General features: G+C 41.9%; 1 protein-coding gene and 1 pseudogene across 1 annotated transcript in view; both read right to left on the reverse strand.

The window, feature by feature from the left end:
* Positions 1 to 1,941: 1,941 nt before the first annotated feature.
* LOC140191530 (probable ATP-dependent RNA helicase DDX4) lies at positions 1,942 to 4,148 on the reverse strand (annotated as a pseudogene).
* A 4,171-nt stretch (positions 4,149 to 8,319) lies between these two features.
* Positions 8,320 to 23,850, reverse strand: part of LOC140191868 (parathyroid hormone/parathyroid hormone-related peptide receptor-like) — a 60,114-nt gene continuing 44,583 nt past the window's right edge. The window contains exons 9-13 of the mRNA XM_072249671.1: positions 21,915 to 21,981; positions 21,319 to 21,413; positions 20,877 to 21,018; positions 11,479 to 11,520; positions 8,320 to 8,694 (exon numbers count right to left, since the gene is read on the reverse strand). Coding sequence (XP_072105772.1) covers positions 8,320 to 8,694; positions 11,479 to 11,520; positions 20,877 to 21,018; positions 21,319 to 21,413; positions 21,915 to 21,981 — 721 coding nt within the window. The remainder of the gene's footprint in view (positions 8,695 to 11,478; positions 11,521 to 20,876; positions 21,019 to 21,318; positions 21,414 to 21,914; positions 21,982 to 23,850) is intronic.

The following is a 23,850-nucleotide window of genomic DNA, read 5'->3' on the forward strand; positions in this document are numbered from 1 at the left end:
TCAGCAAATGAAGTAACTTATAACTGCAGGTAGCAAGACCTCAACAGGGTCTGATAAATGTTAATAATATTCATGCTACAAGAGTGCCAGGTAATGACCATCTCCAACAAGGGGGTGGGGGAGTCTAACTTCTGAATCTTAACCATCAATGGCACTGTGCCCACAATTATCTTCCTGAGGGTCACCACTAACCAGAAACTCAACTGGACTAACACACCTCTTTAATCTTTGCTCCCTCGCCTTAAATTCATGTGGATTGCTTGGGAAAAAGATTGTCTACCATATCTATGCCTCTCATAATTTTATAAACATCTATCTGGTCCCCCCCTCAGCCTCCAATGTTTGAGAGAAAAACCCAATTTTTGTCCTACCTCTCCTTATGAATCATACCCTATAATCTAGGCCACATCCTTGTAAACGTCTTCTGCACTCTCTCCAGAGCCTTCATTGGTTAGGCCATTTAGCATCAGTCATCCTTACTGTAATGGGGAAACCAGAACTATACTATGCTTCAAATGCGGCCTAATCATGGTTTTATACAGCTGTAACATGACTTCCTGACTTATACTCAATGTCTTGTTCAATGAAAGCAAACATGCCATATATCTTCTTTACCACCCTATTTGCTTGCGTAGCCACTTTCAGGGAGCTATGGATTTGGACCCACGGATCTCCCTGTACGTCAGTGCTGTTAGGAGTCCTGCCATTAACTGTATGCTTCCCCTTTAAATTTGATTTTCCAAGTGCAACACCTCACAGTTTGCTGGATTTACCTGCATCTGCCATTTGTCTGCCTGTATCTGTAACCTATCTACATCCTGCTGTATCCTTTGACAACTTCCTACACTATCCATAACTCCTCCAATCTTTGTGCCATCTGCAAATCTACTAATGCACCAATCTACATTTTCTTCCAAGTTATTTACATATCTCACAAACAACAGAGATCCCAGCACTGATCCCTACAGAACACCACTGGTCACAGTCCTGCAGCCAGAATAACTGCCATACATCACTACCCACTGTCCTGTGATCCCATGCATTTTAATCTTCTGGATGAGCTACCATGAGGGACCTTGTTAAATGCCTTACTATAATCCATGTAGACAACATCTATTGTCCTACCCTCATTAATCACTTACATCACCACCTCAAAAAAACTCAATTGTTTGGAAGACATAACCTGCCCCATACAAAGCCATACTGACTGCCCCTAATCAGACCATATCTTTCTGAATCCATGTAAATCCTATCCCTAAAAATCCTCTCCAATCGGGTCCCTTCCACTGACGTGAGGCTCACTGGCCTATAATTTCCTGGATTATCCCTATTTTCCTTCTTGAATAAAGGAACAACATTGGCTACTCAGCAGTCCTCCAGGTCCTCACCTGTTGCTAACCAGGATACAAAGAACTTGGTCAAGGCTCCAGCCTCTTTCAGTAACCTAGGATATATCTCATCAGCCTTGAGGCTTTATCCACCCTTGATGCTCTTCAGAAGACCCAGCACCACCTCTTTGATCTCAAAGTGCCCTAGCACATTAGTGTGTCCCACACTGTTCTCACTAACCTCTGTCTCCTTCTTGGTGAATATAGATACAAGGTACTCACTTAATGCCTCACCCACATCATCTGACTCCAAGCATAAATTCCCTTCTTTGTCTTGAGTGCTCCTACCCTCTGCCGAGTTACCCTATTGTTTTTTTGATAGTTTTTCAGTTTATTATAACCTTACTGAAATTTCCCAAGTCATACAGATAACAAATAAATAGATCAACATTGTAATATCTGACCACTGTCATGCAACTTAAATATGAAAACGTGTGCAACTAAATGTAAACACAAATTTTACAAATGAGCTTCCTATAAAATAGGTAAACAATGAAAAGCTTCAATATTAATAACCCTTAGTGGACACTGTTTTAAAGTTTAAGTGTGGGCATTATTCCCAAATATCTTCATTTTCACCATATGTCACCAGCGGACTTGCTTCATAACCACTGAAGTTTCTGTTAACACCCAACATCTTGCGTGTATCTACAGAAGCAAAGACTATCCAAGGGAGTTATGGTAACTAGTTCCATGAGCAGCAAAAGCAATTTCTTCTAACCATACAGGAACTTCTTGCTGTGCATCAGAGAGGACCTTTAGGAGGGCACATGCTATTGGCATACTTGAATCAAAGAATGATATTGCTTTGCCAACATGTCCACAACGACCTGTACGTCCAATGCGATGGACGTATTCATCAATGGTGGACGGCAAATTGAAGTTAATCACATGTTGTATGTACTCAATGTCTAGTCCTCGAGCTGCCACTGCTGTAGCCACCAAAGTGGGACACTTCTCTGTACGGAAGTCACCAAGTGCTATCTCTCTTTCCTTTTGCTCTCGATCACCATGCATACTTGTGGGGAATTTCTCTTGACAAAGGAAAGCAGCAAGAAAGTCAGCTTTTCTTTTGGTATCAACAAAGATCATAGTCCGTTCAATACCTGTATTAGTGAGGATTTCAATCAGTTTGTTCCTTTCGAAATACTGGTCAACTTGCAGTACAGACTGCTGTACATCACCACAGGCTCCTCCCACTCGACCAACAGCAAGGAACAAATAATCACTCTTTATGAAATCTGCAGCCAACCTCTGAATCTCTTCAGGAAAAGTCAACACTAAACATCAGAGTCTGGCAGTCTTGTTTCGGTGACATGCCAAGTGAGTCTACTAGTTTCCGCATAGCTAGTTCAAATCCCATATCCAACATACGATCTGCTTCATCCAGTATCAGGTACTGGACTTTCCCAAGGGCAACTTTCCCTTTTGAGATAATATCCAAAAGTCTTCCTGGGGTGCCACACAATGTATTACAGCCTTGCAGAACCTGGCGGATTTGATGTGCTATACTTGTTCCTCCATAGAGTACAACAGGTTTCACAATAGTTCCATAAGAAAACTTACTAGCTTCCAGATGTATCTGATTGATCAGTTCATGTGTAGATGCTGAAACTCCTGAGATCGACAAGCTGCTGCCTTACCCTTCAGCAGCATTTCTATTATTAGCAATAGGAAAGCAGCCATTTTCCCAGAGCCTGTCTGAGTACGTCATCAAATCCCAGCCCGCAAGCACAATTGGAATTCCGTACTTCTGAACTGGTGTTGACTTCAGGTATCCAGCCTTGCTAATGTTATTGTTCAATGTTTCACATAGATGAGCTTCATCAAATGTCAGTATAGCAGGTGGGATGTTTATTCCTGAAACATCCACAAGAATTTCATCATATTTATCGAAGTTAATTCCAGTCTGATTTCAAGCAAAAATAGCATTTTCTTCTTCAGGTGCTGCTGGAGGGACATAGGTTCCTTTGGGACTTTGGTTTAGACTGTCACCACCAGCACTGTCAGAATCCCATTGACCTCCCAATGTAGAATTAGATCCAGACAAAGGATGTTCATTTCTACCTCTATAACCACCTCTTGATGCAGCAGAACCAAATCCAGCTTTTCCACGACTGAAACAAAATCCACTATCACCTGACCGAATACTAATTCCTGCTCTTGCACCAGAAATACCTCTACTGAGAGCCCCACCTCTGCCAATAGATCATCCTTCATTCTGCACGTTCATTCTTGGAAGTACACTAGAGTCACCTCTGCCAAATCCATATCTTCTCCCAGCCTGTATGTTAAACTTATTTTTAATTGAAGTTGCATTTTGTGAAAAGCCTTTCAAATCTGAAGAGTGATTTCCATTGATATCATCATTCATTAGCCTTGCCATATCAACAGAAGTTGGGATATTGGTAACAGGCTCCATTTCAAATTCAGGATCCCAAACTTCTGCCATGTGGAAAAATCTAGTTAACAATGGCTGCACTCCAAACTATACTAAAAAGTCTGCTTCCTACCACCTCCCCAAGACCTCTTTTTCTAACCCCTATTGTTTTCAATGTAAGTATAAAATGCCTTTAATTCTACTTGTTAAGGAAATTTCATGGTCTGTTTTGACCCCCCCAGTTCCATGCTTGAGTTCTATCCTGCTATCTTTATATTCCACAAGGACCCTGTCTAAATTTTATATTTCTTTATTTAGAGATTCAGCATGGTAACAGCCCTTACCTGCTGAACAAACCTGTCCTGCCCAGTTACACCCATGTGACCAACTAACCTGCTTAACCCGTACATCTTTGGAATGTGGGAGGAAACCGGGGCACCCAGATGAAACCTATGCGGTCATGAGGAAAATTTGCAATCTCCGTACAGATAGCGGTAGGAATTGAATCCAGGTCACTGGCGCTGTAGTAGCATTATGCTCACCACTATGCTTAGTCAAAAAGAAAAAGGAAGCAGGTGTAAAGTTCAGAAATCTAACTTTAGCTTTCAGGCTCCAAACTTATTCATATCTATCTTTTTTGTAATTTATCTATTATTGAAGTTCATCATCAAACAAAACTTTTCATAAGATGTATTTCAGATACTATATGTATATATCATATAGTCATATTTGTCACAAATCTCCACATAATATTTATCTGAAGTATACACTTGTAGAAAGGAGAGGAAAGAAAGAACAATCAAAAGCAGAAAACTATGTACAAAGTAGGGAGTGATCTTCTTACAACATATTCATTGACTTGTGAGAATAAAATCGGGCCTATAAGGTGCTATGTGGTTAAACCATTTTTCCCAGTATGAATAAAATGATTCCAATTTATGAATAACATATGCTGTTATCTTCTCCATTTTGTAAATGTCCATTGTAATTTCCATCCATACATTTAAAGTTGGGCTCTCCTGTCACCAAAACCAAGGAGATGATCGTCGATTTCAGACGGTCTCAGCCTGAGCACACACCCCTCAGCATCAGCGGCTCCACAGTGGAGAGAGTGGAAAACATCAAGTTCCTTGGGGTGCAGATCTCGGACAATCTCACCTGGTCCAGGAACACCACTGGGATTGTGAACCGGGCCCAGCAGAGATTGCACTTTCTGAGGAAGCTTAAACAAGCATCACTCCCCACTAATATCTTAACTACATTCTACAGAGGCGTGGTTGAGAGTGTGCTGACCTTTTGCATCACAACCTGGTACTCCAGCTGCAGTGCTGTCGACAAAAAAGCCTTGCAGAGGGTGGTTAGGGGAGCAGAGAAGGTTATTGGGGTCTCCCTACCTTCTGTCCAAGACCTCTTTCAGAGTCGATGCCTCCAGAAGACACGGTACATCATTAAAGACTCCTCACACCCTCTCTATGAACTGTTTGTTCTTCTGCCATCAGGCAAACATTACAGGAGCATCAAAACTAAAACCACAAGGCTACTAAACAGCTTCCTTCCACAGGCAGTCAGACTGCTAAATAGCTGCTCCACCTGACTCTGCCTTGGACACTTTTATCTTGCACTGGACACTTATAACTGATTTTAACTGACATGTGGCTGTTGTGTTTTACTATTTATTGTTATGTTTATTATTTAGTGTTGCATTTGTTATGTTATAATTGCACTGCTCCTGAGAAATGCTGTCTCATTCTGCCCTGCAGAGTTGATGTATGGTTAGAATGACAATAAAGTTTTTTGAATCTTGAATCTTGATAACCATTTCCTGGTAAGGGTCTTTTTACCAGCCACCAGCAGTACATTCATTAAATATTTATCTCTTTTCAACCATTCTTGAGGTATATACCCAAAATATATGGTCCTACTTTCTAAGGGTATTTCACATTGAAAGATGTCTTGTAGGGCATTGTGTATCCCACTCCAATAGTCTTTGATAATGGGGCATTCCCAGAAAATATGATAATGGTTTGCATTTTGATTTCCACAATTTCTCCAGCAAACAGGGAGGTTACTATCATAATGGGATTTCTGAGAGGGTGTAATAAAATATCAAGTTTTTCCACCCGAACTCCCTCCATTTCTGTGAACTAGTACACTTCCATTGATACCTCTATATTATTGTCCATTCTTCCTCGGATATTATTATCCCTCCTTCCTTCTCCCATTTTGTTTTAATGTATGAAGTCGAATGTGTTTTAAGATTTGACAAACCCTTATACATGCTTAAAATTATTCTACTACCGTTGTCTGAATTATATGCTTTTCTAAATAGCTCTATCAAGCATGTACTTGCCTTGGTTACATTTTTCACTGTCCTATTAACATACTGTCACATCTATACATATCAATAAAAGTCTTGTTTTTCTAATAAGTGTTTCTCTTTGAGCATTTCAAAACTGAACAGTGTTCCTTCTTTCATTATACTGCAAATAGATGTTATTCCTTTAGCTGTCCAGTGCTTAAATCTAGCATCCAGTTTGTCTGGCGTAAATTCCGAGTCATATGCACACCATTTAAGAATTGCAATGTCTCTCTCTAGTTTATATTCTTTTATAATAGTTTTCCATATTTTAGGAGCCCATTTCACCCATGGGTTATCAGTAGCATTTATGTAACTTAGTAGGTTATCAGCCAGAGTTGCCTGTATGGGAATGGAAAGTATCCTCTCCTCAATGTTTTTCCATGAGCGTCATATGATGGGTTGCACCAGCATATCACGGCTCTCAACTGTGCTGCAAAATAGTAATCTCTAAGCGAAGGTAAGCCCCATCCCCCCTTTTCCTTGGCTAATTGCAAAGATTTGAGATGAATTCTAGGCTTTTTACCTTGCCATATATATCTTGATAGCATCTTGTTCCATTCATTGAATTGATTTTGGTTAATCTCTATTGGAAGGTTTTGAAAGAGATTTAGTAGTCTGGGCAGTATATTCATTTTAATAGATTCAATCCTTGAACTGAGACCAAGAAAAGGAATTAGGTTCCATCTTGTTGTATCTTCCTTAATTTTTAATATATAGGCTGATAATTGCGTTCTGATAATTTTGCTAAATTTTTTGGCATAATGATGCCCAAATATTTGACAGACTCTGTTTGCCATGCCCAAGGATATCTACTTTCAATTTCTCTTGGTGGGCTATAGTTACATGAAAGTAGTTGGGTTTTATCTATGTTGATCTTGTATCCTGATAATTGGCCTTATTGTTCAAAGGATTACATCAATTTAGGTAAAGAGTATGTTGGTTGCCCTAGATAGATAAAAATGTCATCCGCGTAACAGGCCAACTTACGTTCTGTCCCTTTAGTAGTAATTCCCCTGATATCTTCATTTTGTCTAATGTGTTGAGCTAATGGTTCCAGATATAATGCGAAGAGTAACGGTGACCATGCACAACCCTCTCTCGTGCCCCTTTCTAGGGTTCATATCTATCTTAAAGCTTAGAGTTGTGATCACTGTTCTCAAAAGCTTTCCCGATGAAAAGTCAGTCTGCTGGCTGGGCTCATTTTTCAAAATAAGGTTCAGTATGGTCCCCCTTCAAGTTGGATTACCCATGTATTGTTTCAAGAAACTCTAACCCTAACTCTAAAACTCTTGGATTTACCAAAGAAATTCTACAAAGAAATTTAAGCCTCGTGCATCAAGGATGTCCCAGTCAATAATGAGAAGTTAAAACCACCCACTATGATAATATAATTGCTTTAATGTTGTTCCATAATTTGCCTATATTTCTGTTCCTCTCTCTCCCAAAGACTATTGGGAGGTCAATAGTATAAACCCATCAGACTGATTGCATCTTTCTTATTTTTTGTTTCTACCCATATTGTCTCAGTAGATGAGCCCTTCAGTGTGTCCCCTCTGAATGCAGTTGTAACATTCTCCCTGATTACAGTGCAGCTCCTCCATCTCTTTTACCACCCTCCCAATCTTGCCTAAGACATCAAAACCCTGGAATGTTGAGCTGCTGGTCCTGTCCCTCCGACAAAACTAAGTCTCATAGTCCCATGTACTCATCTGGGCTCTAAATTAATCTGCCGTACCCGTAATATTGAAATTAACACATTCATCCCACCTGTCCAACTGTGTTCATCAACCAGTCCTTTTCAGACAAACTTCCTAACATTGACCTTCAGCTTAATCCCTCTGTTGATAGATGTACCTGGCCTGCATTGTGTTGTGTTACTTGGTCAGCCCTTCTCTAGATGCTACCTGCCTATTATAAAATGTCTAACATGGGAGATGCTCAAACTACTACGGGTCACGGACCCTGTCGCCTAAGGGCAGGGGTTCCCAACCATTTTTATGCCATGGACCCCTACCATTAACTGAGGGATCTGTGGATCCCAGGTCGGGAACACCTGGCCTTGGGACTTGTCTCTCAAGTTCAGTCTCTCCTGCCTGGTAATAAATGAGTCGACACCAACTTTTAGTTGATCTGTATACTGTTTCTTTTATTCAGCAGATTGAAGGTTGCAGGGATAAAGCACTTCAGTTTGTTCACATCACTGTTTCCCATTGATGATGGAGAGAAGGCTGGAGATGCTGCTCCCGCTCCATGCCCTCTACATTTTTCTCCGTGCCCTCTACATGTCTCTCCGTGTTGGCCAGGCTGGGAGAGGGCAGGCAGTTGTCTGAGGGGGGTGTATTTGGAGTGTTACCAGGCAGCTTGATGATGGAATGCAGAGGCAGGGTGCAGGGCCGGGCATTACTGTGCGTTGTGGACAGGCCTCGTGTGGCGATGGTGCTGCTAATGCTGTTGGTAGCATGAGAGGTCACAGCTCCATAAGGGCAGCTACTGCCTGCCCGTGCCTGTTGCTGAAAATTCAGGCGTATGTTCCGCCTCAACCAGGACTTCTTTATTTCTGCCTGAACCTGCAGAGAGCATAGAATAAAAATCTGAGTTAGAGAGTGAGGATTGCAAATGCTGGAAATATTCAGCAGGTTAGATAGACAGCATCTGTTGGGAAAGAAAGGTTATGTTTCTGGGCATTAGAGCCAGTGCAGATTGTGATGGGCTGATGATGTCATTGAAGGGGAGACTTGAGTGATGATGTCACTACAATGGGACAACAGGGGCTGTGACATCATTGCAAAGGGCTGACTGGGATTTATGATGTCATTCTGAAGGAGCAAACTGGGCTTTGTCACTGTGAAGGAGTGCTGATTGTTATTGTGAAGGGGAGATGTGTTAAGGTGTCACTGTGAAAGAGATGGGTTATGAACTTACTGGGAAGTGCTGATTGGGATCTGATGCCATTGTGAAGAGCAGGCAGGTCGTTTTGTTGGAGAGACTAAGGGTGATCATTATTCATCTTTTACACTTTTGTAATTTAAAGCAATTTTTATGTATTGCACTCTATTGCTACTGCTAAATAATGACTTTCATGACACATATCAATAATACTAAACCTGATTCTGATAACATTGGGATGGAGTGATAGGGATTAACATGAAGAGACTCTGAAGTGGTCATGATATCAGTTTGGAAGAGGTATCATACTTACAGTATGAAGGAAATAGAAAAGGTGGAATGGATGATGCTACTTTGAGAGAAAGGCATGTGGACCCTGTTGTTATGGTGTAAACAGCTCATTTGGGTGGTGTTGACATTGTGAAGAAGTTTCCAGGGTTTCTGTGAAAAGTGATGGTGGTGACACTACAAAGGGGAAACAGGATATTATGTCATTGGAATACTTTAGATCAGCTTCTCAAAATGACATCATAGACCATTGTGAGAGGGGACTAAGGTTATGATGTTTTGAAAGGTGGATTGGAATAATGATGTCTTTGTCATGGGAGATTGAGATCATGATGTCACTGGTAGGGGTTGAGTGAGGTTCTGATATCATCTGAAGAGTTGGTCAGAAACTAGGATTCTGATATAATTGTGAAGGGGTGATTTTAGTAATAATGTAACCATGATGGGAAGCTGTTGCTATAGTGTCATTGAGGAACTGATTGGAGGATGACGTTATTGTGAAGGGGTGACTGGATCTATGATGTCTCTAAAGTGCTGATTGGTGCTATGAAGTAAAGTGTATTCTGATAGGGTGATTAGTGTCATATAATGGTTAAGTGCTGAATAGAATTGTGTCATAACTGAGTTCTTAAAGTCAACAGGAAGAGGTGATTGAAATGAAGATGCGTAGCATAGTGAAGAGCACATTTTGTGATTATGATGCATTGTGACTTCACACAATTTTGGAGCTTTGATTACATCATTGTGAAGGAATGGTCACATTTATGGTGCCATGGTTAGTTGACTGGGCTTTTGATGCTGTGGGATAATTGGGTTTGTGACCTAATTTATCAGGTGTGGGGGAATTATATTCCTGTTTAGAGAGACACCCTTGATGAATATTAAAAACTGAAAATAACTTGTACAAAGACTTTGGAGAGGTAAAGAGGGCCAGGAAATGTCCATGGCAAGTAAGATTAAGGAAAGCCACAAGAGATGTTATGTATATCTTAGATTCAGAGTGCTAGTTAGGAAGCAGCCAGATCTACTCAAGGGCAAAAAGAGGGAATTTATACATGGAGCTAGAGGAAGTGGACAAGGTACTAAATGAGTATTTTCCATTGGTATTCAGCAAAGAGAGAGAAATTGATGGATGTTGAGATCAAGGAGGGGTATGTTAATATTCCAGGGCATGTTGATATCAAGGAGGAGGAGGTAGGTGTTGTGTGTCCTAAAACTCATTAAGGTGATTAAGTTCCCAGGCCTGATTAAACCTAGCCCAGGATACTGAGCTAGATTCCCAGGGAAGCAAAGAGGGAAATTGGTGGGATCTTGACAGAGATCTTGGTATCCTCTTTTGCCATGAGCAAAGTAGCAAAAGACTGGAGAGTAGCCAATGTTGTTCTCTTGTTTATGAAGAGCAACAAGGATAATTCAGTAAATTATAGTCGTGATGATGTTCCGGAGTCTGGGTTTATGTTGAAGAGTAACTAGGGATATGGCATCACCAACATGTGCATTAAGCCTGAAGATTAATTAGGTTTTTAAAATCAGTAGAGGATTACCAAGGAAGTTATATAGAAGAAGAAAGTTGTATATTAACTCAATGAATAAAAATGTAAGGAAAAACTAAATATTTTCAATAAAAATTACCAAAAATAATTATTTAGCAGTCAGCATCATCTCTGCAATGAAATGCTTACTGTAAAAAATGCTTTCATGTCACAGCCAGTGGCTATAGAGCATGTTTTACATGGTAAAGTATCTCGGGCACTTCATAGAGAGAAATTCAGACAAAATTTTAACACTTTCTCAGAGGAACTTGTAACAGATGATAAGGAGACAAGAGACTGTAGTTGCTGGAACTTGGAGCAAAAATTAAATTGCTGGAGGAACTCAGTGGGTCAGAAAGCATCTTCAGATGATTAGAAATCTCATTTGAGGAGGAAGAGCGAGGCGTAGAGAGACAGAAATATTCAAGGAGGGAATTGCAGCTGGTAAGTTGCAGGCAGCTGAAGCAAAGATTAAATTCGGATGATGAGAAATTGCAAAGTAAAGAGCTAGAGAAATCAGGAGAATGGTGTGAGAGCACTTGAAAGGAAGAATAAGAACTTTTCAGATCTGGGTTTTTTTAGAGCATGATGTTTTTCTGTTTCTGAAGTAAAGTTTCTCTTTACTTCTGGCCTCGTAAAACTTACCTCACCATTGCAGAAGCAGTAGATAAATGCAACAAAAAAGCCCTGTTTGGGGGTAAAAAAAATCAAGTTAGTTTAATCATAGAAATACAAGAGCAAAAAGCCGCGCAGCCCAACAAGTCTACTCCCCAATATGTTGAGGGAACTGAAGTCTGCAAACATCAGTGGAAGGTTAGCAGTGGAAGGTTATTGATGAAGCTGATTGGGCCTAGGCCACTGTTGAAGGAGAATGGCAAGTGGCGATCAGAAGCAGGGTTCTCTCTCCAAGTTTGACCTGATACTATGAGACTTCCGGGGGTTGAGAAATGATATTGCAGAGTTGTAGAATACTCTCCCATCTCTACACCACTGCCTCAACCACTCTGATGCCTGTACTGTCTGGTACCAGTAGGAGAGCACAAATCCAAGATTGATAAAGGAATTTGGGATCTTGGCTGATGGCAGGATTCCATTGTTCAATTATGGTACATGATCCAGATGTTGGTGTGGAAGACGCTGTAGATTAACTATAAGTGTCTTCATCGGGACTATCAGCAGGAGGTTTGTGGTTTCAGTTTGACACTCCCATATCAGCTCAGACCCATCTGTGGACAAATGGTCAGGATCACCCTCAACTCCAAACATCACTGCTACTGCTGAGGAAATCCTCCAATGGGGCAAGTGGAGAAAGAGCAGACATGTTGCCCAGGCATGCTTTATACCTGGAATGTCCAAGGGAAGGTGATAACTGAGGCATTAATGAGCCTCCATACCCCACATAGTTGTGCATGGCCATGTAATCCACCATGTGGCAGTCCACTGTGTGGCAGCATTTACATGAAGTGTTATGTACACTCATTCATCCAAGGGTTTGCCAACACCCACACTGCCCAGGGAATATCTGGTAGTGAAAGGCCTCCTCCAGTCTCTTGTGGAGCTGGGCCAATGTGGTGATGGCAACAGTTCTGACCTTGACACTGTATTCTTGTCCATGGAAGAGGACCAGAGTGACAACAGTTCCCAGTTCCTCACAGACCTGAGCCTTCAATACCATGATGATTGTGAAAAGAAATGGCTGGTCTCAGCATGGCTCAGTTTGACATCAAGGGGAGTAAATTAGTCGCCACTTGGCAGGGGGAGATGTTGGACTGAGTTAACAAGACCTGTTTCCTCTCTGCCAGGCTTATTTTCTGTCTCTGCAATTCACCGGTGACACCAGAAGGCTGCACTTTGATTTAGCAGCACCCTGTGACACTGACTGGCACTCTGTCCTAAGAATCCACCTACAACTAGAGACTCATGCTGCTGAGCTCACCCAGCCAACTCTCAGAACTGTTGGAAACATCCAATCAATGGGCTTTCCAACAGATCAGAGGGATTACCTGTGCATTGAAAATTGAGTTTGGATGAGCTGGCACTGACTATATTAATAAATGCTGGAAATGCTCATGCTTCTGTCTGCAGTGCCATATCATGGCTTCCCAAACAACAATCCCACATCTGAAACCATAGAGTCACAGAGTTATGGATGACAGAAACAGGCCCTTTGGCCCATCACCTCCATGCTGGTCATAATCTGTGGTAATCCCATCTACCAGCCACTTGGTCTGTAGCCTCTTATACCTTGGTGATTCAAGTGTTCATCTAATTACCACTTACACGCTACATATGAGGGCCTCTGCCTCCACCACTCCCTCAGGCAGTGCATTCAAATTCCAACAACCCTCTACTGATAAAATTCTTCCTTGGATCCTCTCTAAACCTTATACCCCTTACCTTAAACTATATCTGCTGGTTTTAGATACATCTGTAATGGAAAAAGGTTTTCTACTTCTAAACCTGTCCATTCCACTTATAACTTTTTATCTCTATCAGGTCCCCTATAAACCTGGTTTGCTGTAAAGAAAACAAACCCAGCATAGCCCTGGGCTCTCACCATTTCAATCTCATCCCTCCTATAATTTATAATTCTATAAATAAGTTGTTATAGAAAACATAGAAACATAGAAAACCTACAGCACAATACAGGCCCTTTGGCTCACAAAGTTGTGCCTAACATGTCCCTACCTTAGAAATTACCTAGGGTTACCCATAGCCCTCTATTTTTCTAAGCTCCATGTACCTATCCAAAAGTCTCTTAAAAGACCCTATCGTATCTGCCTCCACCACTGTTGCTGACAGCCCATTCCACACACTCACATAGTCATAGTCATACTTTATTGATCCCGGGGGAAATTGGTTTTTGTTACAGTTGCACCATAAATAATAAATAGTAATAAAACTATAAATAGTTAAATAGTAATATGTAAATTATGCCAGTAAATTATGAAATAGTCCAGGACCAGCCTATTGGCTCAGGGTGTCTGACCCTCCAAGGGAGGAGTTGTGAAGTTTGATGGCCACAGGCAGGAATGACTTCCTATGACGCTCTGTGTTGCATCTCGGTGGAATGAGTCTCTGGCTGAATGTACTCCTGTGCCCACCCAGTACATTATGTAGTGGATGGGAGACATTGTCCAAGATGGCATGCAACTTGGACAGCATCCTCTTTTCACACACCACTGTCAGAGAGTCCAGTTCCATCCCCACAACATCACCGGCCTTACGAATGAGTTTGTTGATTCTGTTGGTGTCTGCTATCCTCAGTCTGCTGCCCCAGCACACAACAGCAAACATGATCGCACTGGTCACCACAGATTCGTAGAACATCCTCAGCATTGTCCGGCAGATGTTAAAGGACCTCAGTCTCCTCAGGAAATAGAGACGGCCCTGACCCTTCTTGTAGACAGCCTCAGTGTTCTTTGACCAGTCCAGTTTATTGTCAATACGTATCCCCAGGTATCTGTAATCCTCCACCATGTCCACACTGACCCCCTTGATGGAAACAGGGGTCACCGGTACCTTAGCTCTCCTCAGGTTTACCACCAGCTCCTTAGTCTTTTTCGCATTAAGCTGCAGATAATTCTGCTCATACCATGTGACAAAGTTTCCTACTGTAGCCCTGTACTCAGCCTCATCTCCCTTGCTGATGCATCCAACTATGGCAGAGTCATCCGAAAACTCTTAAAGATGACAAGACTCTGTGCAGTAGTTGAAGTCCGAGGTGTAAATGGTGAAGAGAAAGGGAGACAAGACAGTCCCCTGTGGAGCCCCAGTGCTGCTGATCACTCTGTCGGATACACAATGTTGCAAGCACACATACTGTGGTCTGCCAGTCATGGATTAATCAAGAATCCATGACACCAGGGAAGCATCCACCTGCATCGCTGTCAGCTTCTCCCCCAGCAGAGTAGGCCGGATGGTGTTGAACGCTCTGGAGAAGTCAAAAAACATGACCCTCACAGTGCTTGCTGGTTTGTCCAGATGGGCATTGACACGGTTCAGCAGGTAGACGATGGCATCCTCAACTCCTAGTCGGGGCTGGTAGGCGAACTGGAGGGGATCTAAGTGTGGCCTGACCATAGGCCGGAGAAGCTCCAGAACAAGTCTCTGCAGGGTCTCTCTGCGTAAAAAAACTTACCCCTGACATCTCCTCTGCACCTACTTCCAAGCACCTTAAACCTGTGCCCTCTTGTGGCAGCCATTTCAGCCCTGGGAAAAAGCCTCTGACTATCCACACGATCAATGCCTCTCATCATCTTATACAACTCTATCAGGTCACCTCTCATCCTCCGCCGCTCAAAGGAGAAAAGGCCGAGTTCACTCAACCCGTTTTCATAAGGCGTGCTCCCCAATCCAGGCAACATCCTTGTAAATCTCCTCTGCACCCTTCCTATGGTTTCCACATCCTTCCTGTAGTGAGGCGACCAGAACTGAGCACAGTACTCCAATTGGGGTCTGACCAGGGTCCTATATAGCTGCAACCATTATTTTTTATTATTTTATTTTTATTATTTTTTTTCTTATCTCATGCTGGTAAAACCTGAGGTACAGGCATAGCCAAGCACACTTATTTCTCTATTGCTAGGAACTTTCAGACTATTCTAGCAGTGTTTAATATTGTGGTTTTCTGGAGATTTTTGTAAATATTGCTGTGTAGCCCTAATTGTTTAATGCTATTGTGTAGTGTTTGGGATGATATCAGTTGCAGATATTACTATAGGGACAATGTATACCCTGTTCATGTTCCATAATCTTTCAACTTCTTCTTTTGATTCAGCATAGTTCTGATGTTTTTCACTTAGTGAATTCCGTATGTTATGTGCTATACAGGTACCTATTGAGTAAGTTGTTCTTGCTTGCTTATTATGGATTGTCCTATCTGTAATAATTTTATAGGCATCAGTTAGTCTCGTGAGACCATGGATTTGGACCTTGGAAGGTTTCCAGGGCGCAGGCCTGGGCAAGGTTGTATGGAAGACCGGCAGTTGCCCATGTTGCAAGTCTGCTCTCTCCACGCCACCGTGACACACAACACACTACCTCAGCCAAGGCTTGAACTAGCGACCTTCAGATCACTAGACGAACTCCTTAACCACTTGGCCACACGCCAAATATCTGTAATAGTGGATCGGTCGTAACATAATCTGTAGGACTCTGACTCTAAAACTGGATCAGGATTGTATTTATAGCAAGGTATGATGTCTTTTATAAGTTTGTATTTTAAAGCAAGATTTTGGTGAATGATGTTTGCCACTTGATTGAACATAAGTATTCAGATTGAATTGAACTACTACAGAATCCTGTAATGTGTTGGATTGTTTCTGGTTTCTCTTGGTATTTTCTGCATTTATCATCTTGAATTTGGTCATTATTATGTATTTTGATCATTTTTTACGTTAACCACCTGGTCCTCTATTGCCACAAGGAACCCCTCTGTTTCTGGAAAGAGGTCTCCAACTCTGAGCCAGGTGTTTGACGCTTCCGTGACAACATCTAGTCTGCTCAGATTATGAGGATGTCTTCCATGGAGGGTCATGCTCTTCTATTGGTTAACTTTTTCTTCAATAGTGAAAATTTCTTCGTTTTTCTGGGTTGTGCTTTCATTTAAGTTTAGTGGTGTGTACATCTTATCAGAATTGTATATGCTTGTATGGAGTGCTGAATTCCGATTTGTTGATGAAACTACATCTGCCCGTTTATCTCCACCCTCACCTCCATTCAGGGCCCCAAACAATCCTTCCAGATGAAGCAACACTTTATCTGTGAATCTGCTGGAGCCATCTATTGTGTCCAGTGTTCCTGATGCAGCCTCCTTACATGGGTGAGACCCATCATAAATTGGGGGACTGCTTTGTTGAACACCTCTGCACCATCTGCCAAAAGTAGAACTTCCCGGTAGCCAAACAATTTAATTCTGATTCCCGTTCCTGTTCCAACATTTTGGACCATGGCCTCTTCTTGTGCCAAGATCAGGCCAACCTCAGGGTGGAGGAGCAACGCCTTATATTCTTTCTGGGTAGCCTCCAACCTGATGGCATGAATATTGATTTCTCCTTCACATAAAAAAGTACCCTCCTCCTTCCCTCTTCTCCACTCTGGCCTCTTTCCTCTTCTTATTTGCCTATCACCTCCCCCTATGCCCCTCCCCTTCTCCCTTTCTCCGATGGTCCACTCTCCTCTCCTATCAGATTCCTTTATCAGCCGTTTATCTTTCTAACAAACCTGGCTTCACCTATCACCTTCTAGCTATCCTTCTTCCCCCTGCCGCTTACCTTTTTATTCTGGCGTCTAACTCACCCCATTCCTTTCCAGTCCTGAAGAAGGGTCTTGGCCCAAAACATCAACTGTTTATCCACTTCCATAGATGCTGTCTGACTTTCTGAGTTCCTCCAGCATGTTGTATGTGTTGCTTTGGATTTCCAGCATCTGTAGACTTTCTCGTGTTTTTGATGAAAATATAACCTTAGAAGTTTTATCTGACTGTTGTGTAATTTTTTTTGCCTGTTACTTCTCTTCCTCCTCCTGTCCTAGGTAGTGTTAATCTAAGTACATTTGAGTGTACATGGTCTTTTCTAAAATTTGTCATTTCATTTGTTATTTTTCTTCATAAATTTTCCAGATCAGCCTAGTACCAAGATATTATACCAAAAGAATATATTAATATGGGTATAGTGAAAGTGTTTCACTATAGGTATGGTGAAAATGTTTATTAACTTTTTTATATTTTACTTTACTTTATTGTCGCCAAACAATTGATACTAGAACATACCATCATCACAGCGATATTTGATTCTGCGCTTCCTGCTCCCTGGATTACAAATCAATAGTAAATATTAAAAATTTAAATTATAAATCATAAATAGAAAATAGAAAAATGGAAAGTAAGGTAGTGCAAAAAAACCGAGAGGCAGGTCTGGATATTTGGAGGGTACGGCCCAGATCCGGGTCAGGATCCGTTCAGCAGTCTTATCACAGTTGGAAAGAAGCTGTTCCCAAATCTGGCCGTACGAGTCTTCAAGCTCCTGAGCCTTCTCCCGGAGGGAAGAGGGATGAAAAGTATGTTGGCTGGGTGGGTCGTGTCCTTGATTATCCTGGCAGCACTGCTCCAACAGTGTGCGGTGTTTTACTGTTGAGTTCTGTTTGGCAGATTTTCTTAAGCCTTGAAGTAAATTCTGTCAAAAGATTTCCTTTCATCGCGCTATGATCTATTTTCTTTGCTTATTGGTATCTCAGATACTTATACCAGCTCTTTAACTTGCTGAATCAGATGAAAATGGGGAATGAAATCAGGTTAGAGAGCGGGTTTAAAGCTAGACAAAACCATTGTGGGATTAGAGAATCGCCCTGGAAAATGCTCGGTTTATTTTGCTAATGGTGGTGGTTGTTTTTTGGGTGTTAATAGACAGGGTGATTACAGTACGCCAGATGTTGTCGGAATTTCACAAGTATTGGGTGGAGTTTATAGATATTAAGAGCTTCTATTAACCATGACTGTGGGACAGAATCGAACATGAAAGATTTCTACTTTTCCGCCAGGCTTGATTTAGAATTACAGAATCTATTATCAGTTGTTCTTTACATCCTTTCATACACTTACACTTTTGCTCTTCTGTAAGTATATTGTGGTTATCTAAGTAAGTGGTGATTAGTTGCAAGATGCATGATGTTACAATTTTATATATTGATATTTTGATGGGTCATTTGTGATATCTAAGAGATATGTTTTACATTCTCTCAAAAATTAGGGCACTTTTTCAGGATTTTTAAGAAAATTGTTGACATGTATTAGTAGGTAAGGATAAAGGTAAATACATTTTTTATAACCACTTTTAGCATATCCATTGTAACTTGAGGTGTTTGCATGTTTTCAATTGTGTGAGTACATTCTCTTTCCTCCCTAATCTAGCTTGCTTCCTCATGAGTGTCACCATGTTTGACAGATATTAGACCAAAAGTTCTTTTTCTCTGTTTTCTGGTAATTCTGTGCTAGGGTTGGTGAAATTTTGGTCCGTCATATTTAGTTTCAATGTCCTGTATAAACCATTTTCATTGTCCTTGAACTGATAATTCTGTTTTCTTTGGTGTATTTCATGTATCTATTTAGTATGGCTTTGTATGCACCAAGCTTTTGTTTCAGTGTATCTATAAATTCAACAATGCTTGTGTTAGGTTGATCATATCTTGTGTGGACCTTGTACCTTAGAAACATAGAAAACCTACAGCACAATACAGGCCCTTCGGCCCACAATGCTGTCCCGAACATGACCTTACCTTATAAATTACCTAGGGTTACCCATAGCCCTCTATTTTTCTGAGCTCCATGTACCTGTTCAGGAGTCTCTTAAAAGACCCTATTGTATCCGCCTCCACCACTGTCACCAGCAGCCCATTCCACAAACTCACCACTCTCTGCGTAAAAAAACTTAACCCTGACATCTCCTCTGTACCTACTCCCAAGCACCTTCAAACTGTGCCCTCTTGTGTTAGCCATTTCAGCCCTGGGTAAACTCCTCTGACTATCCACACAATCAATGCCCCTCATCATCTTATACACCTCCATCAGGTCACTTCCCATCCTCCGTTGCTCCAAGGAGAAAAGGCAAGTTCACTCAATCTGTTTTCATAAGGCATGCTCCCCAATCCAGGCAACATCCTTGTAAATCTCCTCTGCACCCTTTCTATGGTTTCCACATCCTTCCTGTAGTGAGGTGACCAGAACTGAGCACAGTACTCCAAGTGGGGTCTGACCAGGGTCCTATATAGCTGCAACATAACTTCTCAGCTCTTAAACTCAATCCCACGATTGATGAAGGCCGATGCACCATATGCCTTCTTAACCACAGAGTCAACCTGTGCAGCAGCTATGAGTGTCCTATGGACTCGGACCCCAAGATCCCTCTGATCCTCCACACTGCCAAGAGTCTTACCATTAATACTATATTCTGCCTGTATACTATATAATACTATATTATATACTATAATACTATCTTCTTGGTATTTTCTTAGCTTTTCTCTTAACTTTCTTGCTTGGTTATCCATTTTATACTCTATTAAGTGGGCTATTTCTGCTCTTAGGGGTTCACTTTTGTCTCTTAATCTCTTCTGCTGTTTGTGTCCTCATTTCATTACTGAGTTTAGTGTTTCCATTAATGAGTGCCTTTATTTTGCAGCTATTGCACTGCACTGCTGTTAATGCTGCACAGTGTGTCATTGTGTGTAGTTTTTCAGTGATTTGGTTGTATTTCTTTGTTCTACTGTGAATACCTGCAAGAAAATGAATCTCACGGTGACATATGTATACGTAGTTTGATAAAGTTACTTTGAAGTTCATCTGCTTCCTCAGACCAGCATATTATTATTATTATAAGGCGGTGATTAGAATTGCATAGAGTACTCCAACTGTGCCAAATTAATGTTTTATAAAGTTGTAACCGTAATCTCCCTGCTCTTATACTTTAAACCCCAGCAATAAAGACATGTGTCCTCTTTGCCTTCATCATCTTACTACAGGTATTCGTACCTCCTCCAGTCACTTTCAGACAAACAGCAAAGGCCCCAGCAACAATCTCTGTGGTACACCACTGGTCAGAGACTTTCAATCACTAAAATATCCCTCACATCACCCTCTGCCTCTTAACACCAAACCAATTTTAGATTCAGTTCAGTAACTTGTCTGACCATATGGGGTCTCGTATTTTGGATTAATCTTCCATATGGGATCATGTCAAATATCATCCACACTACCTTAATCTCTATTTAATTATCCAGAGATAAATCAATATGTGAGTGTGTGTATGTATGTGAGGGAATGCTTGAGTGTGTGACTGTGAGATTTTGCATAAGTATGTGTGTATGAATGAGTGTGTACAAATACATAAAAATGAGTGTGTCAATCTGAGTATGTGTGTTGTGTTGATGTGTGTGTCTGTTTATGAGTGTGTGTGATTGTGTGTTGTTGGCATGTGTATGTGCACGTGAGTCAAGAGGCCTGAGACTAAGGGTCAGAGCCCTGTTTCCAGATCTGGAGGTGCCAGCCATACCTGAGAGGAATTGAAGAGCATCTCGTAATGCATCTGGATCTGCCAGAGGATCCCAGAGACATCAGTGTATGGTATGGCCATAAAAACCACATAATGGACACCAAAAAGAGGCATAAGAACAAGTGTGGACTTCAACAGTTTTCTGTAAGGAAAACAAAACAAAATCACTGTCAGAATGATCCAGGGTCACAGAATGCAGACTGCAGAGTTCACATTACTCCTTGGTCAAATATCACTTGATAGTTTTGGTCAATGATCAAGGTTCAAGGTTTCAGTCAGTGATCTCAGCTCGTGGTCCAGTGGTCAGTCATGAATTGTGTTCACTGTCCTTTGTCAGTGGTGGGATGATGGTCCCAGTGGCCAGTTGTGGCCTTGGTTGATGATGGTCACTTGTCAACATGGGGGTAGTGGGCTGTGCTGTCCGACTCTGACTGTGGCTTACCTGTACTGTTGCCGAGGGTTTAGCTTTCCTGTATTTGTTTCCCACAGTTTTGATGCCAAAACGCGGACAATGTTGATAAAGAGGAAGAAATTTACCTAAAAAATACAACATCAATTATTGTAAATCTACGGGTTTCATTTTCTGGTCCTGGAGTTTGCATTGGCAGAAATCCCAGAATCAGGGGACCATGTCCCATCAGGGTCAGCACCAGAGGATCCCTAACCCAGCAGAAGTCATTGTCTGGATCCCTGTCCCAGCAGGAATCAGTTCTTGTGGTGTCCTACTCCAGTAGACAGTCACTCCTGTAGATCAGGGGTTTCCAACCTTTATATGCCATGGACCTCTACCATTAACAGAGGGGTACGTGGACCCCAGATTGGGAACCCCTGCAGTAGATCCTTATCCCAGCAAAGGTTATCACTTTGAGGAGGCGTGTGAGGTAGGTGCTGAAATCCACGATAAAGCAGGGGTCCAAGTAAGCGTTCTATCCAGAGGAAGATTCTGCTGAACTCCCCACCCTCACTGCACAGTGATGTCCTGTTCCTGCTGGGTAACCTGGTGCCCACTCTAGCCCAGTGATGACACCCCTCACTTACCACAACGGCAGCAAGAATGGGAACTTGGTAAATCCACTTCACGTTTCCAGCACTGAGGTCCCAGCACCTGATGGGGAGAAGAGAAAGTGAGAATGTGTTGATGTATTACAGGTGTTCCAGAGTGCAGCAAGATGGAGACTGGGCACAAATAATCTATCCTGGGATACACACAGGAGCTGGAGGATTATGTGCTGGTCCTGCTAAGTTTCTAATCAATGGTAATGCTGGGGAACTTGATTTGAATGTCAGACTCACACTTATTGGAGAAAGGCATTACTTGTCATGCATCAGCTCATCCCTGAACTGTCTGGGTCTAGCTGCATGCAGGAATGGGATAAGGGGCTGTGAAGAAAATCGAATATGAAACAATCATCAGGGAAAATCCAAACCTCTGCCCATATGATGACAATAAGGTCATTGATGAAGCAGCTGAAAATGGTTGGGCCAAGGAGACTTTGTTGAAGAACCCACCTCTGAAATACTAACCAGCAACCACACTGTCTTCCTTTCACCATTGGAGTGTCTTTCCAGTGATGTCAGGTTTACTAGGGCAACTTATAGACAAGCATACAATTTAAGGGAATAGGACAGTAACCCACTCATCCACCCCTCCAACCCCAGTAACAATTCACCCCCTTACTTGTCAATAATCCATCTCCCTTAAAACATTCAAAGACTCCACATCTACTGCCCTTTGAGCAGGAGAGTTCCTTTGGGAGAAAAGATATTGCCTCATCTAGCCTCAAAGAATGTCCCCAGTTCCACGTTCTCTCATGAAAAAAGCTATCCTCCCCACATCCAGCCAGATCAGACTCCTCGGGGTCTCATATGTTCCAATCATAACTTCATTCATTCTTTCAACCTCCAGTCATAGATAAGCTAAACTTGTCCAATCTTTCCCTATCCCACCCCAGGCATTGGTCCAGTGAACTTCTCAATTGCTGCCGATGTACAGTATTATCATCTTTTAAGGAGGCCAGTTCTGTCTGCAGTACCCCAGGCGTGGCTTCACCAACACCCTTTAAGACCTCCCATTATGTATAAAATTCCCCTATCATTAAACAATAACTTCTTGCATGCTGGCCTTTGTGAATCATACACTGGGATATTGTCCTCACCATCATCAAGTTCCCTCTCATTGGTGAATACCGAAGAGAAGTATTCATTGAGGATCTCGCTCACTTCCACAGCCTCCAGGCACATCATCCCACCTTTATCTCTAATCGGTCCTACCTTCACTCCTGTCATCCTTTTGTGCTTCATATAATTGAAGAATGCCTTGGGGTTTTCCTTTACCCTACTCGCCAAGGCCTTCTCATGCCCCCTTCTTGCTCTTCTCGCTCTTCTCAGCCCCTTCTTAAGCTCCTTTCTTGCTGCCTTATATTCCTCAATAGACCCATCTGATCCTTGCTTCCTAAACCTCATGTATGCTGCCTTCTTCCACCTGACTAGATTTTCCACCTCACTTGTCACCCATGGTTCCTTCACCCTACGATTCTTTATCTTCCTCACCGGGACAAATTTATCCCTAACATCCTGCAAGAGATCTCTAAACATCGACCACAGGTCTATAGTACATTTCCCTGCAAAAACATCATCCCAATTCACACCCACAATCTCTAGCCTTATAGCCTCATAATTTGCCCTTCCCCAAATAAAAATTTTCCTGTCCTCTCTGATTCTATCCTTTTCCATGATAATGCTAAAGGCCAGGGAGTGGTGGTCACTGTCCCCCAGATGCTCATCCACTGAGAGATCTGTGACCTGAAAAACGTAAACATGAGGAAATCTGCAGATGCTGGAAATTCAAACATCACACATCAAAGTTGCTGGTGAATGCAGCAAATTTGATGTATGTTGCTTGATCTGTGACCTGACCCGATTCATTACCTAATACTAGATCTAGTATGGCATTCCCCCTAGTCGGTCTGTCAAC

The sequence above is a fragment of the Mobula birostris genome, chromosome X, assembly GCF_030028105.1.
Source record: "Mobula birostris isolate sMobBir1 chromosome X, sMobBir1.hap1, whole genome shotgun sequence".
In the NCBI taxonomy this organism is placed as follows: domain Eukaryota; kingdom Metazoa; phylum Chordata; class Chondrichthyes; order Myliobatiformes; family Myliobatidae; genus Mobula; species Mobula birostris.